This window comes from Chamaea fasciata, unplaced genomic scaffold, assembly GCF_029207755.1.
Source record: "Chamaea fasciata isolate MVZ Bird 193981 ecotype frontalis unplaced genomic scaffold, bChaFas1.0.hap1 SCAF_12, whole genome shotgun sequence".
NCBI lineage: Eukaryota > Metazoa > Chordata > Aves > Passeriformes > Sylviidae > Chamaea > Chamaea fasciata.
In genome coordinates this window covers 22,551,348-22,570,912 of record NW_027094097.1, presented here as the reverse complement: position 1 = coordinate 22,570,912, position 19,565 = coordinate 22,551,348, and the positions used below count along the sequence as shown (strand labels likewise).

Genomic DNA, 19,565 nt, shown 5'->3' with positions numbered 1-19,565 from the left:
TTAAGACCCCAAGTCTGCCAGGACTAAACTTAATGCTGATACTGTGAGTAAATGTGAGATGAACAAAGATGTCATCACCAAAATTTGCAGAAGTACTAAACATTAGGAATTCCTGAAATTTAAAGTGGAGAAAAATATTTTGATATCCTTAAATGCAGTGTTACACACATATATGATTCTTGACAGGCAGAATGAGGCCAAGGGGCACATATCCAAAACCCAACACACAGAAAATCCGATTTTCTGATGAATGCACAGATTCACACCTTCATGCCACAACCAAATAGCAAAGACCCCTAAAAGGAAGCCATGAACTTTCCATTTATTGAAATTATAAATGTCTTTCAAGGAATCAAACATTCTGAGGGGTTGAAGAAATTTATTACAAGGTAACTTCTGCAGCAGCATTCTAAGGGATTTTAGGGTACCAAGGTACTACAGTTTTGGCAACAAGTACAGGTTTCTCTGACCCAAAAGGAAATGCACCTGTAAATTCCAATAAACCTTCATTTTCAATTGCCTTAGACTCACTTAATGCTTGTCTGGATTTAAAAAGAAAAGAAAATGAAAAAAAAAAAAAAGGTGATCAGTGACAGCAGGAAACTTTTTACCAGGGAGTTCACATGTTTTACATCGACTTCAAACTTCATCACACCCCTGCATCCATCACTGCTAAACCAAGGAGAGTCTGAACAGCCTAAATACTGACTGCAAAGCTGTTCTGATTGTGAGAACTTGCTCTCCAGGCTACAAAACCACCCAGGGACAGGGAAGTCAAGAAGGCTGTGCACACCCGTGGAGCTCCAGCTCCATGTCCCTACAACCAGGATCAGCGGGACCGCTCCGCAGTGTCCTGCAGAGCAAACGAGTGCTGCTGACAGAAACTGCCAATGGAACTTGGATCATAAAAAACCCCTAACTGCTGACTGCACATTCAGAAAAGGGGCCTTATTTCATTCATCCTTTACCTTAAAAGCTAATGATGCTTTTCGAAAGGTAAGCAAGCAGTTATAAAGCTCATACTCATCAGTACCTGCTGCAGCCCTGTTCCCTCCGTATCCAGCACAAGGGCATTTACCAAGCACAGTGAGAAACGTCCCCAAGATCCCCGGTCACAAGTAGATCTTACTACTGTAAAGCGGGTTTAGCCGTCGCCCGGACTACATGACTACATCCTCCTCCTAGCCCCCATCCAGCCCCACGGAATTATATCCTCCGCACAGCCAGATAATCCCGTCCATCCCCGTGGCTTTACTCCAGGCAGTCCCTCCCTTTCAGCCGAAGTGCTGGGCTGGACTCGGCTTTCCGGAGCCGCTATCCGCCTACAGCTCCTCATGCAGGCAGCGAATCCCCGCGGCAGCCCCGGTAGCGCCGCTCGCCGCCGCCGGGCGCTGCCGCCGCCGCAGGAGGGATGAGCGGCGGGGTCAGCCCCGGCAAGCGCGGCCCCGGCCCCCCCGCGCTGCCCCCGGCATGTGCGGCCCTGCCCGCGGGGCGGGGGTCACCCGCCCGCCTGCCCCCAGCCCGGGGCCGCCGGCTCCGGCCCGGCCCCGCGCACGGCAGCAGGCGGCGGGGCCCCGCCGGCCCCCGGGGAGCCGCGGCGGGGGCGGATGGAGACAGCGGGCACGGCGGCGGGCTGGGGTAAGGCAGGGCAGGGCGGCATGGGGGAAGGTAGGGGCTGAGCCGGGCTGGGGAGAGGCAGGGGCTGGAGCCGAGCCGGGATGGGGAAAGGCAGGGGCTGGGGCTGAGCCGGGCTGGGGAGAGGCAGGGGCTGGAGCCGAGCCGGGATAAGGAAAGGCAGGGGCTGGAGCCGAGCCGGGATGGGGAAAGGCAGGGGCTGGGGCTGAGCCGGGCTAAGGAAAGGCAGGGGCTGGAGCCGAGCCGGGATAAGGAAAGGCAGGGGCTGGGGCTGAGCCGGGCTAAGGAAAGCCAGGGGCTGGGGCTGAGCCGGGCTAAGGAAAGCCAGGGGCTGGGGCTGAGCCGGGATAAGGAAAGGCAGGGGCTGGGGCTGAGCCGGGATAAGGAAAGGCAGGGGCTGGGGCTGAGCCGGGATAAGGAAAGGCAGGGGCTGGGGCTGAGCAGGAATGGGGAGAGGCAGAACCGGAACCGAGCCGGGATGAGACCGGCTGAACCGAGCCGGGGAAAGGCGAGAGCTGAGCTGACTCGGGCTCGAAGGAAAGAATCAAGCTGGGGAAAGGCGTGAGCCGTGCCGGGTGGGGCAGGCTCTGAGGGACCATCCGTGCCGGGTGGGGCAGGAGCCGTGCCAGTGGGGCAGGAGCCGTGCCAGTGGGGCAGGAGCCGTGCCAGTGGGGCAGGCTGTGCGGGGCCCATCCCGGCCGGGTGGGGCGGGCTGTGAGGGGCCGCGGGAGCCCGTGGGTTGTCGCCCTGCCGCGAGTGCGGGCTGAGAGGATCCCACAGCCCAAAGGACCGTGGCCGAAACTTTGTGTGGGCCGGGCCCCCTCCCGAAAGGGGAGCAGCCCCTTGCCGGCCGTGCCCGGGCCGGGCCGGGCCGGGCAGCGCCGAGACCCCGAGCCAAAGTCCGTGACACAGCGAGCGACTCCCGCGAGTCGGGCTTTAAATCCGTCCGCAGTCGCAAACGAGCTCATCTTTTAAGAAATCTAAAGATTTGGTTATTTAGGACACGTTTTACTCGTGTGCATTTTGTTGCCTGTAAATATAAATCTTTGAAGAGCAAGTTATAAATATTAATGCCTAAGTGCATAGGGGGAGTATGTGTATCAAATTTTAGACTAAATTTATTCCAACGCAGTTTGGCACACACACGCCCGATGCATTCAAGCTGCACTCACACAAATCAGGGAAGTTATTTGGTTTTCAAGTGGTAGGTGCCTGTTTCAGAGACTGGTGAATGTCTTACCAATAATTAGCATATTTATATAACACATTGTTGTTTATACGTGGGGTTTGGAATCTGAGAGGCATTAATATCATTTCCTGAACAGGAGGGATTCCTGGAAGTATGAAACAATGGCTTGTTTGGTGTTCCCCCCCCCCCATTCAGGCTACCTCTATGTGTGCACTCAGGGTCTCAGATGTGCAATCCTGCCCAGAGAGAGCAGGTGAACCTTAATTCAAAATGTTTTCAACTCGCATCTGGTACCAAATAAAACCAAACTGCTATTAAGGACCTTTCTCTTCATTTTCCCCTTTTTAGTTATTTTCTTCCATCTTCCTCTCATCTCTGGAAGCTCCATCAATACTGGGATAGGCAGCAATTATTCCAATCTCCGTAAGTAATCTTTTTTCTTTCTTTTTTTTTTTTTTAACTGCATTATTGGCATGCTTTGCAGTCATGTACAGCTGCAGGAATATTATATTTAAAGTTCTCTAGCAGATAAACATCAATCCAGTAAAAAGCAAATAGCTTCCTGACTGAGAAAAGACTGAGTTAACAGAAATGTCTTTAACCTTGTCATTTAGGCAGACCAAACTCACAGAAATGACAGAATTGTCTGAAATAAAGGATCATAAAATTTAGTGTCAGGTACAAGTACTTCAGTATTTTATTAGAAAAATAGAAAAAAAATCCTCCTTTCAGCATTTTCTCCCACAACAGCAAACAAGCAAATTGACAAATGGAGCACACTGACATCAGTCAAAATTTATATCATTTTGGCACTCACTAGTGAAACAAATGTGGCTAAAAATTACTTCCAGTCATTGAAATAAAACAATTCCTGACATTTGACTTCCTTCTGCTCTCCTTTTTATGACTGCCTTTTGTAGTCAGTACATGAAGGCTTTCTGGAAAGGAGATACAGCATTATAGGAGCCAATTATCCACGTGTCACTGGTCCTATTTTGGCAGAAAACCACGTGCACGCCGGGAAGCAGGGCAGCATGTCCAGTGTCTTGGATGGAAGAATGCATAATGAGAAAAATACACTCACAACAATTAAACCCACCAAGAGCCCTCTTGGAGCAAGGACTGCAGCTCAAGGAAAGCTGTGGTGGAGTGTTATAATTAGACTGTGACTTTGTAACGCTGTTCATGCCCATCATTGCTGAGAAATCATACAATTAAAGGTGCAGTTTAAAGGAAGAACAGACAAGAAGTTCCCTTAATTTACTTTGGAACATACATGGAGGAACACAAAGTCAGACAGTTACAGTCATTCACAGACTAGAAATCATAGCCATTTTAATGTTTTCTGCCACAACCTATTGTGACAGAAAACTTGGGGAAATTATTCATACAGTCAGAACCAGCTTCTGGCCACAGTAGGGATTTTTAGGATCTATCCCTCAGATAACTTTGGTCATTGAGAGCAGAGTTTGGTTGGTAAAGGTGAAGACAGTGCAAAACCAAGTAAATGCCAAGTGCTGTCTTTCAGATTGCCTGGAAATTCCTTAAACTCCTCCAAAACACCACATTAAAGCTGGGCTGAGGAGCAACTGCAAAACTCTTAGCTGCTGCCTAAGAGATGCCCAACTAGCATCACCCGAGTCACAGGAAATATGTAATTGCAGGACAAAAATGTGCACATTGGTATTAGCTACACTGGCAGTCTCCTCATTTGTTAGTGAGCTGCCTCTGGGCTTGGCAAGAAAATCCCTGTGTTGTGCGGATGTTGTTACAGGTCAATATTGCAAAAAGAATGCTGAGATTATTTTGCCCCAGAAATGCTGGGTTTATATAATGCACAAAGTGATATTTCCTAGCACTTCATTGCAGGACAGCTTTGTATTGCATTGGGTTTAGATCAGCAGAGTTCTGTAATAGAACAATTGCAGCAAACCTTTCAGTGGAGTCTGAGGACTGCTCTGATTCCCATGCAGGTGCCTACAAAATTCAATGGTTTAGACCATGGTTTTCCTTCAGCCTCAGCTGAGCCCAGCACAGGCAGGCCTGACTCTCTGGCCCTCTCCACAAGGGCTCTGAGCTTTAATTCCTGCAGTGCCTAGGCTCTGAAATGTTCCACTGACAGGAACAGGTAATGTTAACACAGCACCATGTGGGCATTAGCCAGAAACAAAACTGTGCCTCATGGGATGTTTTTACAGCAAACGTGGAGAGACCCGAGCTATCCCACCCAAGCTGTTTGGAGGTACCACACGAAGGAGACTCCACAGTGGCCTCTACAGAGCTCATGTAGGCCAGGTAGCAGACCTGGTTGCTCTCCAAACACTGGATTTCCTAACCAGGGGCAAAGGGCCAGGAGCAGGACTGCAGCTCTGCCCATACAGTCAGCTGTGCCTGGAGAATCCTGCTCTTATCCAGGACAAAGGGAAAAGTCACACGAGCAACGTCCAGGCAAGAGAATATTCAGGGATGGAGCCCAGTGATTTCAACCACACAGAGCCAAGGTGGACTGACAGGGTCAGCATTTAACAGAACTTCCTAGTCAGAAATAGAATTTGTTTTGACTTGCTTGCTTTAGATGTTTTTTTCTGAGAGAAACATTGGATTTTCTTTGCAAAGTGTTTCTAGGGTTTAGTCATCTGTGTTTGGATGGTTGGTTGGTTTTCAGAATAAAAAGTCAGATTTATCTCTAGAAAATAATGACTATAAATTGTTGATCAGCAGTCATGAACCTCAGTCAGTGTTTCAAGTGTTTAAATGAAGGGGTCCAAAAACTGTCAGAGAAATAAAAATGCAGAAAAATGATTCTATGCAAACTACCTCCCCTTTCTGCATGTGCCTGCCTCTTCCACCTGCTTCCCAGCACTTCTGAGATTTATCTCTGAGGAAACTGGTTGTAGACACAAGTAAAAGCAAACAAACCAACGGATTATTCAATCAATTATCCAGATCACCAGTACATATGTGGTATTAGAAAATAGTTATTTCCAGTTATTTAGTGACTCTATAGTTATGCATTCAAATATTAAGTATTTATGATAATTCCATTCAACTATATCCTTGCTTTTATATCTAAGAGCACAAGAAATGTCCAGAGATCTGTAAAATGTTCATTTGCATTCATGAATGACAAAAAACCAAAGCTTTAAAAAATACAGACTGCATTTTCAAATCCAGCACTAAGATTCCTGTCTTAGAATCTTTAGTGAGTCTACAAACTTACCCTACCTAAACAAAATTCTCTCACCAAATCCAGAAGGGACAGAAGCATTCCTACTGGGGCTTTCTGCACATGAAAACCTACCCAAGACAGGCACAGGGGCACCTCCCACAAGGGAGAACTGCAGAAAATCCTCCTGCTGGAATCCATAGAGCCACCTTGGAGGCTGTCCCTCAGCACCTGGCTCGGGGACAGCAGAAGAGCTCCGGTGGCTGCCAGCTGCGCTGCCACTGACTTCAGCACTGAGAACTGCACCCTGAGACCCCAGGACAGCAGTGAAAGGATGAATAAACTTCTACTTATATACAAGGAAATCTTTCTGCCCACAGCAAGAATAAAATGCTCTCTCCAGTGCTGAAGGCTTGGGGCTCTGCAGCTCTTGATGGCAAATCCTGTCTTTCTCCCACTCCAAACTCAGCCAGTCTAGTGCAGTTTTCTGAGGCATGGACACAATTCCCAATGACAGGGAGCACAACACCAGCAGGAGCATAACTGCATATTCCCAGGCATGAGTGGAGCCCAGTACCTCAGTCCAAACCAGGGAAGAGACTGGGTGATTTAGGGTCTGTGCAAGCACCTTCAGGAGTTCTCTTGGCTGTCCCAGATTTGAGATATGCAGAAAGACAGGAGATTGCTTCCAGCTTTGGTGGGAGCTGCTGGCCTGGAGAGGTACAGGATGCCAGGAGTTCCAGAGAGCCTGACAGATCTGCAGCAAGGCTTGTGCACAGCACAGCAGGACATCCCCTTGCACTTGAGGGATGCCTTAAGAAGAGTCAGTGATCAAAGCAGCAACATCCACCACCCATTAGCAGTCTCTCTATCAAAAATGCCAGATACCACATAGGTCTGTGGTGCCAGACAGGAGACAGCGAGGGACACGCACTGCAGTTTCCCCCTCTTCTCTTAAGTGCACAGTAAAATTTCATCCCCAGAATAATCTTCTCTTTTCTTCTTTCACTCTATTTCTCCTCCAAGCGTGGATGTTTTTCTGAAGGTGACGAAGAGGTTCCCATCTCCTTTCCCTTAAGGGCATGCCCCATATCTCCCTACAGTTTTCCGCATTGTACTTCATGTTTTAATAACTCCAGGTGTGCAGGAGGGAAGGATGCTCAAATACCTGGAGAACCACACCTCGGAATCCTTTGTTCCTCTCTCCTACTAAATAATAGCCAGCATCTTTCTGCCATCAGTTCATTTTATGATGGCTTGAAATCATCTGTTAGATGAAGAATAGTTTCTTCACCTTTTAATTTTTTATCAGGCTGGAATCTGCACTGGGAAGGAATCCATTTCTCTCCAAGCCTGACAGTTTCTCATCCTCCTGTATGAGGATGTAGGCTGACAACTCCAAGTCATTCATTTACATTGTACCTACTGACTTAATGCTTTCATTTCAAGCAGCTTCTCCCAACTCACATTTCTCCACTTGAAATAATAGATTAGGAAATAATAGATGCATAGTTCCCATGCACCTGCATTGCAAACACACAGAGTCTAGTCCAAACCTGCTCCCTAGCAAATAAATAAAATGATGCTTCAGATTTTGGAGGGAATCTCATTAAGCTGCTACAAGCACCCCCATAAAGAAACCGCTGAGAGGAGGGTAGCGGGAGGTTTGGTTTAGATCCTGTTTGAGCTGTGTGTGTTCAGGCACATGCCCAGATACCTTTATGCAGAGCAGCTCTCCAGAAGAGGTGGACTCCTCTGTAAAGCTTCCTTACAGTCTCTGTCCTCAGATGCTTTGAAGACTTGGCCTCCAGCTCAGAGCTGGCAGAAGCAATTCAGCTGGCTTTGACAGCATTTAAGCAAACAGGGATTTTAGTTCCAAGACTTAATACATTTCTTGCTGGAACTTCCTGAAAAACCTCTGGCTTCTTGGTTTTCTAATGACATTACATGAATAGGGAAGCCTACAGTCCTCAAGAACCTGTGTAAAGATAATTCATTAAAGGACATTCCAGCCAAAGCCCCATGATCTCTACCCTTAATGCAAATAGTTCTTTTATGATACTTTGTTTCTGTGGGCTTTTTAATTCCGAGTTTCTTATCTTTTAATTGCTCTTTTTAGTTGCAAGCATGTTAATCCCTCTCTTTCCATCTTTAAAATGAGGATTTTTCTTTCAGCAATTGTTTTTTCCTTCGTTGACAAGTCATCTTTATCAGTTTTATGGTTTAAGAAAAGCAGCTCTGTAAGCATCTGCTCTTTACAGGTTTTCAGCATCCTAGCTTTATTTTGATTTAGCTGCAAAATTGCTACAAGATTACTTCTACTTAAAAGTCCCAACTAAAACTGGAGCTTAATCACTCTAGGTTCTGCACAAAGCAGCTGGCCTTGTCCTTTCAGATGACAGGTATCTAGAAAACACAAAAGGTGAGAAGATGAAAAAAACGGCTGGCAAAAAAGTTAATAGCTTGAAATTACAGAGGAACTTAAGGAGAAAGTCAGGCTCTCCTGGCTGCTGGGTTGGTGTCTGTCCATTACCTGGCACTGACTCTTGCTAACAAGAGAGGAATTCTCTGAATTCAGTTTCCACTTACTGAGGACCTGCAATGTTTTAAATGGTTAGATGACAAATGCAGGCAGGTCTCCATTCCACTGGGGAAGGGATTTCTACAGCAAGGCCTCAGGATTTAAAGAGATGAGCTTTACAAAAGAGATCCCAGATCCTCTTAGGGAGAGAGTAATTGTGAGCTCTTAAATCCCAGTTGAAAGACTGGTTCTTACTAGGACCCACTCATATTGAATTTTGTTTCTAATCCACACTTTAACATCTCTTCTTATTAGCAGAGATCATTATTTTGGTTATTTCCAAGCTAAACTACTTGAGGTACAGGCTGACTGTTTTCACTTTCCAAACACACCCAGCACACAATTCCTTGGCCCAAAAAATTGGCAAGAAATACCAGCCTTTATTAAAGAAGTTGGTCACAAAAAGCCCAACACAGAAGACCAGAACTTCTAGAAATTTGCAAACCAGGTTTCCTTGTTGTCACCTCAATGTATTGCCCTGAAACTTACTCCAAGGGCAGTGGTTACACAGGGAAGCACAGGATCCTCACTCCCTGGGCAGCAGAGAAAGGGTAAAGCCCTGCTGCCTTGACCAGAAAATAAAAGCTCTGAGAGGTAAATTACTGGAGGTTATTTTATTTTATTTTATTTTATTTTATTTTATTTTATCTTATCTTATCTTATTTTATTTTATTTTATTTTATTTTATGACAAATTGCTGCTTTATTGGACCAGCCATGTCGACACGTAGCCCAACAATATCTAGTCACTGGATATTGTAATTCCACCTCTGCCTCAGAGACACATCCAGAGAGGAATGTGAATCCAAAGTGATTTCTGGTTTGGCCTGGAACCTGGGGCTAAGGGGAGAACACACACTCTGCAAAGAAGAGCAAAAAGGAGGAGCTATTTGGGGTGATTTTTGTGCATCATCTGAAGAGTAGATCAAACTGCACTAATGATCACTCTCCTCACAGTTAAGCACAGTCCTAAATGGAAACATGAGTGGAAACTGTACTTTTGCCATTTGATCTTATTAATCAATCTGAAAGATATCTAAAATCCTGATAGATAAAAATAGAAAAAATCCCTAAATTCAGAGCATTATTTCCATGCTTCTGGGAAAAAAAAAAAAAAAAAAGAAAAAACAAAACAAAACAAAACAAAACAAAAAAACCAACAACAACAAAAAAAAAACCCCACCACATTTCTACTGAATGAAGCAAGCTGTAAATTGGAAATTTTCCTAAATTTGGAGACATAAGATCTCCAACTCTTCGGGAGAGCTGCAGCATCCATAAACGTAAAGCCAAGATTTTTTCCTCAGATTTTCAAATTATGATTCCCAAGTACAGGCAAGGACAACATGGTAAAATGTAGGGATAAAGGTGGTATCAAGGTGCTGTAGTTGTCATTTCTGTAGGATGTCACACAAATGACATCCTGTGTCTGTCCTCTGGCTTAAGGTTATTGTACATTTCTTTATTTGCCATCAGTACAAAAATAAAGGAACTGGTGGGCACAAGAAGTCACCAGAGAGATAAGAACTGTGTTCCTTATATTGTGTTTGGCACAGATTTCTGTGTCATACTCCTCTAGATCAGAGATACAGAGCGTTAAATGTCAACTGAGCCTGGGCCATGAGTGGTTCGTTCATTATCACTCAGTGGCTGAGGTGACAACTGTGTTCCCACTTCAACAGAGACACAATTCAGGGGTCATGTGGCTAAAAAATTTGATATTACTGACACAGGAAAATTAGCTGCAAACTATTACCTTTTATTACTCTGTTTTAATATTGATGCAGATTAGTTTTCAACTTGTGGGTCAATTTTTTGCATCACATTCATAGAATCCTGCCCCTTAGCCTAAATTTGACATGGCCATTTTGATGTTCTTAAGTTACCAGTTTCCACTTGTTAAATCCATGAAACGTGTGCTGATTTAGAATCCAAACCCTGCACCCCATTGTTTGGCCCTTTCTGATGGGAACAGGTGAAGAACCAGAAAGGCCTTCTCTGAGAGAGGCTTCTTAGCTCCCTGTCATCCACAGGAAAAATGGGTTTCAAATCAATTTTAGTTTTAAAACGTGCTTTGAAGACACAATATCCTGTGGCAGCATGTACTGGGACAGAAGGATCACCTTGGGAAGGAATGCATTTTTTCACCAGTGAAACACTCAGTCTCAAAAGAATTTTCATTGCAAAGAACTGAAAGCTAATTATTTGCTCAGTCAGTTTGTTGATGCCTCTTTTCCTGCCTGTTGGCTGTGCCTCACTCTCTTCCTCAAAAGAACATTGACATATTTTTAGTCTTCATCATTTTGGGGATTATTTTACAGCTCCCTTTGAGAACAGATGGGAGATGTGTATCATCTGGATTCACAAGACACATAATTTGCACTTGCTACAGCTGGGATAGGTTTGCACACCCATTTTTTTAACCATCATTGTACCCCACTGCTTCTCAGTCCAAGGGAAATTGGATCTGCCCATGTAATGTTTTACAGTTTACAATCTGAATGGTTCTTCCTGAGGATAACAAAACATCACTGTGTGTTTGTGGTGTTCTCATAAAGGCCAGATCCCAAAGTGACTTCCCCAGCTCCACAACAGCTGGCAGAACAAAAAGCACAGCATTACCTCATGGAAGATGAGGTGTTTGGATTAGAGTGACCTTCAAAGTGGAGACAGTAAAGTGGTGATAGGTAAAACAGGAATTTTATGGTGCAGAAACTGTAGAGAACTTTCATATGTCCAAAAAGTGGTGACATCACAGCCAGTGGTAGAGGAGAATTGTGTTGAACTGGTAAAAAAAGGCTCAGTGAACAAGATACAAAAGGATGTAAACTGGAGCAAGTTCATAGAGGATTAAAATAATTAGGGCAACTTTAAACTAGATTAGGAATTAAACAGATTTATGGAAGACATGAGATATTACCAGGACCACTTACTCCAATAAATTTCCTAAAAAAATTATTTTCCCTTTGCATAATTTTCCTGTTAGACATCTGCAATGATTGTGCAACCAGTCCAACACCAATAAAAGTTGTTCCCATTTACATAAGGACTACCCTTGGCACCATGAAGTATTATTGCTTAGCTGCTGCTTCTATCATTTTTTTAACTCCAAAAAAAACCAAAACCCAATAAAACCACAAAAAAAAAGCCCCAATGCCCTCAAAAAACCCCACAAATAAACAAACAAAACAACCAAGGGAAGTCCATTCTATTTTACCTGAAATTGTCTGAGATGCCTGCCAGAAATGCAGAGGCCATTTGGGAGGTGCACCACGATGTTCTGAAGGTCCACGATGATCCTGGGAGGTGGCAGAGCTGCCAGGTGCAAGGGCCCAGCCTGAGATTTGCTGTGGCAGTGTGTTGGCAATGCTGGTGATGTGTATGAATTGGGGACGCTGCCATCTTACCCTGGAGCAGCTGTGCAGGAGGGGAAATCAGGAGCAATTACCCGAAGTGCAGGATTTTGCAGCTGTAAAGGGTGACAAAAGGTTCCAAATTAAAAATACTGGGGGGCTAACAAACCTCGTGTAGCAGCAGTGCCTGTGCCCTGCTGGGTGCCAGCCTGCACCTCTGAGCCTGTGTGCTCCTGAGCTCAACCTGAACCTCTGTTTGCCTCTGGAATGTTTTAGATTGCTCACATAAAGTGGCCTGGATACAACCTGAATTCATAATACTCTGCTGAAAATTAAAGCTGATTTCCAAAGAATCTTTCTGCACAAACTTCTTCCTTGCCAAACTTAAAAATATTTAATTTGATCATTAATGGAGTATTTTCTGTCTGTTTTACTTCTATTTCTTTTTATTGGAAGACTCTACATGTCAGTGCACACTCAGATGTACTTGTCAGACAATTATTTGCTTTTATGTACCATCCAAACAAGATCACTTTCAATAGCTCTTGTCATGAAATGGGAAAAAATTATAAAATAATATATTCTTTGACTAATGTAGGATGTTTCTACCTCTCTTGTCTTGGAGAATTTTCTGACTTCCTGATCCCCATAATTTTGTTTGTTCCTTGTGGTATGTTGATAGATTCATAACCTAAGAAACTGGAATATATTTACATGACAAGTTCTTGTTTCAATGATTTGCTCAGTGGTTTAGATGGTTCAGTGGGACACTGAAATTCCGTGGGATATACACAAGAAAACCCCGTAATACTTCCTTTCACAGAGATGGCCCAATTCCTTTTTAAACTTTGTGTCATGCAGCTGCTGTTTGAATGTTGATGGACATGAAAAGCCAAACTGCTGCCGCTGCAGGCAAACCCTCAGAGCTTTTGCCCGGGAAGGGGTGGCAGATGTGACACCAGATATGTCAAGTGCTCAGATGTGACAAGTGACACCAGTCCCACCCACACTCCCATTTCTCGTGCAAATATATTTTGTACAGGTGAATATTTGCATGACCTGAAACTGCTTTTCTGGCTGTTACCATCTCTCCTTTGAGAGCAGGAAATGTCTGTTCACTGCTGTCTGTGTGCATAAAGATAAAAGGAACCCCAGTGCACTATCAAAGGACAAGAGTAAATTACTTTTTTCACCTCTCTAGGCAGAGAGGGATGATTAAATTTTCTACTCACCCCCCCCAAAATGAACAGTAGCCCTGGTACACATCTTCAATCATTTAACTGAGGGGCCAGTAAAACATTTGGCTTCAGGCAGAGCTGCAGACCCTACTGGATAGGATTTCATGTCTCTGCAAACCAACCCTGAGTTTATGTCTCCATAAATTCACCCAAGGCTTTATTAGGAGTACTGAAAAAATTTCTTCCCCACTCTGTCAGACTCAGTTCCTTCCCTTAATTGTCAAACTGGAAAGAGACCATGACAGAGTTATACGTACAGCTAAGGAGGTCTTAATCCAGTCCTTCAGGTTTATGTAAGATAACAGATATTTCTTTTTTCCCATTTAACCATTTTGTGTGTTCCACTGGGGTGAAGGTACATTGTTTTGGTTTGGATGTTCAAGCATCTCAGGCAGCCAGAAGGCTCAGAGACCCCGCAACCTTAGGATTTCTCTGGTGTGCTTCACCTAGACCTCATCTGGCTCAAACCCAAGTGAAATGCCCGGAACAACAGGACAGGATGTATTTGTTTCAGTCTGAGACCCTTTTCAGGTCTGACAAAGCAGAGAGTGCTTTCATCCAGCCAGGCCTTTCAAAAGCAGCAAGATTGACTTTCAGACGGAATTGCTTGTTACACAATCATCTATTGTTTCTCCTCCTCTCAGTTGAACTGAGCCTTTTGGTGAGTAAAAAAGAACCACACTGTGGTGACAGACTCTGCTTCTTACACTGGCTGTGCTGTCACTAGAAGGGGGACTGTGGCAGAGTCCCCATGTCCTTGAAACTCTGCTCAAGTGAGTTACCCTTCAGTTTCCTGAATCATGCCCCCACATTCTGTGAATGTGAATCTATCTGCTCACCAACTCAGTGTCTGCAGCAATAGGCTGCTCTGAACAATAGCTTTGCTCTGGTTTTGCTGTTGCAAGGACATGGGTATTTAGAGGCTTATTTATTCATCTGTCTAAATCATTTGTACTGGATGCTGAGTTCAAGGACCGTGTGTGGTTCAGGCAGCAGTGGGAATGGAAGATGTGGTCAAGCTCAGAGTGCATTAAGCTAATGTATTATGAAAGCTATTGCTCTGAAATGCCAGTTGAGGAGGGAGAAGGAAGAAAAAAGGCCTAAGAAAGGCAGTTGCCATTGCCAGAAACAATTAGGCACTGGCAGCTCTGCAGAGCAGTGGCTGCTGGCTGGGCCTCTGCATCTGGAAGTGGATTGTGAATAACCAAACCACCTCACAGCTGATTCAAGTAATGCTTGGCCAGGGGAGAGGGAAGAATTACTGCCAGGTCAGAGATATCCAGTGTATTTAAAGGAGTCATGGGGTACTTTTTATACAGAGTGCAGACAGTTTTAGCCATTTGTTTTAAAACCAGATTTGTTGCAAAGGAGTTGAAGGAGGTGTTGGCAGATATGAACACAAGGGTGCTGCAGTCTCAGCTGCTGTTTACAAGTAAACTTGGAGGTGTAACCACCTCAGCTTCTTCAGTTCCTGCCTTCTTGTGTTTACATGTTCATGTTAAGCTACAGTTTTAACACTGAACTTTTCCTTTTAGCATACCCACTTTGTGACTAGCAACATTTAAGAGACAAACTACTTTTAGACCTCTATTCTACACTCTACAAATAGCATTGATCACATGCTGTCACTGATTAGAAGAAGTGCTTGGAGACTTTCAGTTACCATGACATTTTACACAGAAGAACGTAGCCTCAGTTGTACAGAAGGACCAGATGTTACAATGGCAGAGTGGACTGTAAAGACACTTCAGGTGAAAGTGACTCAAAAAATGAGATTCAGGAGTGAGCCTGATACACCCCATCCTCGAATGGGTATGAGATACATGGAGGAAAAATGCAAAGTAAAACCCTCTGGACATGCAGAGTGTGGGCAGCAGGCCCTCACCACCATCCTTGCTCAGCATCACCAACTCCCAGGCTGCCCAGACCAGTTCCAGCCCCACACAACACTCTGACAATAGAGCAACATCCAGGTCAGATCTGTGGAGCACAAAAGATTATGACTTCATACTGAGAATTCCTAAGGTTTACAGTTAAAGTGCATGGGAGGCACATAAGACCTGAATTTAGGCGAGATCTCGGGTTCTTATACTTTGAATTCAGCAGAGATTACAGCTACACATGGTTGTGGTTTTTCCTCTGAGGAAACATGTTGGGTGTGGCTGTGGAAGGTTTGATGGGAACACACCAGTTTGGATGATCTTGCATTTTGCCAGGATCCCATGATAACCTTTAATCAATTTACACTGCACATAAGAATGTGTTATTTTCTGCCCTTCTATAAAGGTGTGCATAAAGTAGTGACTGGCAACAATCTTGATAATATATGTAAATATATTTTTTCTAAATGCAAAGCTGTCACTTCAGTGCTAATAAAAACCTACAGGATTGACAGCTGACAAAATAAGAGTCAAGTACTCACAGGTTGTGCTCTGAACACATTACAGTCATTAAGACTCCAAACCAGCAGAGCATTTGCAACAGTTACAGGTGTGCACTGAACTCAGAAATTGCTGGGAGGAAAATTCATTATTTGTCAGTGCAAGGACTGATGATCTTCAGTCTTTACACACTGACTCTTCACAAGTGACCCTGGGAGCAGAGTGTCAGCACTGAGACAACGGTCACCCCACAGACACACAAACACTCCAGACCAGGAGGCTGCCAAAGCACCTGTGCAAGGCCTGTCAGCAGAGCAGCAGCCACAGCAGAGCTCCCTAGGAATTACCCCTGGTGCAGCATTCTCTCAGGGCCAGCCTGCCCAGAGCAGTGCTGCTGCCCAGGAATGCAGGCCAGAGCCACATGGCATCCAAAGGCTGCCCGGCAGATTTCCATAGCAGTTGTGTCCACATCAGGAAGTCAAATGAACATGTAGCTAAATCAGCACAGGAAAAAATACTTGTGTGTAAAACCCCACCTTTGTGACTAATGTATAGGTAACATTATGGAATGTATATAATTCCATAACTAATATCTCGGGGATGAGTACATATCTAAATATAAATCATCTGTATGTATCATATTTATTACTTCTCCTCCTATCCATGTGCAGGATAGAGGCACTCCACTTGAATCATTCACCGTTCTTATTTCTGGTGTTGTAATACTGACATCTAAACATTTAGCCCATAGGGTAGAAAACACCTTGGCTCCTTCAGAATAGATTTAGTATTTGGTATATTTGATATACCTGCTTCATACTAATATATTTTAGGACATTTAGGACTTCCTGGCAGGATCCAAGACCCTCTGAAGACAACAGTCATTTAAACTACTACATCCTTGAGCCATAAATGAAAATACCTGACTTTTACATGTTAGTTATCATTATTCTTTCTCATGTTACATTTGTTAAATTTACTGTTAATGGCATCTCGATTCAGAAATTTAATTTACTTTTTATTTTGGCCAAGAAAAACTTCATCTACTTCATATGAAACCCATAAATAATAAAAACCAAGAAGGTACCAAGAAGGCGGTATAGTTCCCTTATAGCAGGTTTTCTGTTAAATCATTATTAATAGATACCTTGAAAGCTTGTGTCAGTTATACCACTTATCCATTATTTGTGTGTCCTTGGACAGTTTCTCATGCTGCTTAAGGACACTGAATAAACATGCAAATAGATATATCAGCTAAGATTTATTGTTGTTTAATTATTTCAAGGTTTCCAGAGACCATGGGGGATTGTCACCTTTTTTTAATCGAAAAGGATTTTATTTGGATAACAGCAGGAATAGATAGATAGATAGATAGATAGATAGATAGATAGACAGATGAAATTTACTTTCATGTTATTACTTCAACACCCTAAAAATCGTTTGATAAATGGCTTTAAGTGACTTTAAACTTTCTTTTTTAACCACAGGCAAGTGCGGCACTCTATAAAGTTACAGCTATGAGAGTGTCAGTACTAAAACCCTATGGCCATCATCTCCCCACATTTGTTTAGAGGCTACATCTGCATCCCCCACACTCACACACACAAATTCCCACTGGAAATTACAACCTTCTGCTAAATAGCCATTTCTTCAAGGACAAAAAGTGACACAATATTTTTTGAATCCCAGTGCTGATAGCCAGCAGTGCTCCCACTGCTCTGTGTGTTTCTGACTCACATTAGCAGGGTGCAGCAGGACCTCTTATTGACTGTAGTTATGATGAATTAACTGCAAAGGAGGAGGAAAAAGACAGCTGTTGTTTAGGCTTTTTTTTAAACTCAAACCTGTAGCCCAAATCTCTGCCATGCAATATGGTGTTCCTTGACTGCTAGTGCCTCAATGGATGCTAAGCAGATGTTCTGAAATTAATTTCCGCTGGGCTGGAAGTTTGTAATTCTCATAATAAATCATAATGTAAAACTAGTGCATAGATAGGTTAATGTTTCCTTTTTCAGTGTGTTACAAATAAATAATTTCTACACTGTAAAAATCTAGCAGAATAAAGCCATGTTCCACCTTTGGAGCTGTCTGTGAAAACAGCCCTTGTCAAAGTTCTTCATCACCAGCCAGGAAGGACTGCTTTATATTTGAACGGGAGGCTGAATAGCTCCTCAGATTTTCCCTGCAGCTTATCAGGAAGTTTTCTGTGAACCTCAAGAATTCCAGGGAGAGTAACCCCCAGCAAAAGGGGAAAACTATCAGGTAGAAGATCTTCACCAGCATCTGTTCTTGCTAACAGCTTGACCCTGACTAAGTAGGTTTGAGATTACTTCCTCAGCTTAAAAATGTGTGAGCACAGGAAGCCCATACCTTGTCCTCTACAGAGGGGGATGTGTCCCTAAGTGCCACTGGGATCACAATCCCTGCTTCTCATGGAAGGATTGGACACACAAATATTGCACAGCACTCACCAGGCCAGCGGATGAACCCTCCAAGTGCTACTACCAGACTGTGTTCCATCTAATTAGCAAAGCAATTTTGTGATAGAATTTATTGATTACAGTGCCAGGCAGATGGTGATAGAGCCACACAGTGTGCAGAGCTCTGTCTCTTAAATTAATTATCTGGAATATTTATCAAAGTCACAAAGCCTTTCAATGCTGATAACATGCTTTACGGTGTTATTTTGGTCTGCTCCATTTCAATTTTTATTCCAATTCTTTCCCCCACCTCTGGCTTTCCAGAAACCCAGATATCCTTCAGTAAGACTGAAATGGCATTTACACAACTGTTTTATGTTATGAACAGTAATGGCAACTGGTGGTTATGCAGCACCCCAAAGAATTCCTTTATCTTTTGGAACCCTATTGAAAACTCTGTGCAGTAATTTGACTTTCAAACATACATGAAACTGGAAAATGAGAACCATTTCAGGTGCTTCTGACAAACAGTTCACCCCCCAGTAAATGCCTACAAGCAGGACTTAGGTACTTTTTGGTTTTATTCAGAAGCAAATCTGTCATTAGCTTTTGAGATCATGGAATTTTTGGTGGACTACAGCTGTACAGGGATTCCCAGGGAAGCTGACCATGTGCAAACTTTATTTGTAAAAAAACACCAGCAATTCAGTCTCAGCTATCAACTAACAGAACAGACCAGTCACTCAGAAAACTGGGATACAATGTAGCCACCAAAGTACTGGGATGTATTTCCTATTGCCCCAAGAAAACTTCCTCATCAGTCTGAAAACTGGTCAAGCATTCCTGTCAGTGCTGGAGTTCTTAAAAATGAATCACAGAAGCATGGTGGGGTTTTGCTTTGAACTGGATCATCTCTGATGGTACTCAGGTTTAAACTACAGCTGTGGTGTGATTATTCAGGTCCTTAAACAAAACCATAAATTCAGATTGTAGACTCCCAAAGCATGGAAGATTGAGCTTCGTACAGGTTTGAAAACAAAAAGCTTTCCCACTTTATACTCATAGAAAGTTATTAGTCCAGTTCTGGTTTTGGTCTGAGAAAAGCTTTTTTCTTTAGACAGAGAAATAAATGCCCAAGTTCCTCAGTCTGTTACATGTGCCCACAGTGCATTCACTGCAGGGTCTTCTGGACTGGCCTGTCACTAAGGAATATTCATGAGATCTGCTTCTTAACACGCTGGCAGCTCATCAGCCAAGGAAGCAGATTAATGACAGAGGGAAAGGGAAATGACTTTCAGAAACCTCCTGCCCACTGTGACATTAGTGCCTAATCCAATATCCTGAATTCCTGTTCTTGGGCCTCGGAGGGAATCAAACCCTTTGTTCTGGCATTGATAAAATCAGATTCAGCAGTGTCTACAGCAGTGACCAGGAGGCCTCAACACGCATTGGATAAGAGATCGCTTTGTATCAGCCATGCAGGATCTCAGAAATGAGAAGGGCAAAGCAAAAAGAGATGCTAAGGAAGGAGTTCAGAAATAAATATTGAGGAAAGGGGAAACCCAAACCTGGAAACTCTTTCTCAGTCATATCACACCAATTT

General features: G+C 43.7%; 1 protein-coding gene across 1 annotated transcript in view; it reads left to right on the top strand.

Moving 5' to 3' along the window:
* The first annotated feature begins 1,511 nt into the window (after positions 1 to 1,511).
* Positions 1,512 to 19,565, top strand: part of BEAN1 (brain expressed associated with NEDD4 1) — a 55,773-nt gene continuing 37,719 nt past the window's right edge. The window contains exons 1-2 of the mRNA XM_066194977.1: positions 1,512 to 1,638; positions 3,173 to 3,247. Of these exons, the coding sequence (XP_066051074.1) occupies positions 1,608 to 1,638; positions 3,173 to 3,247 (106 nt within the window). The 5' untranslated portion in view covers positions 1,512 to 1,607. The remainder of the gene's footprint in view (positions 1,639 to 3,172; positions 3,248 to 19,565) is intronic.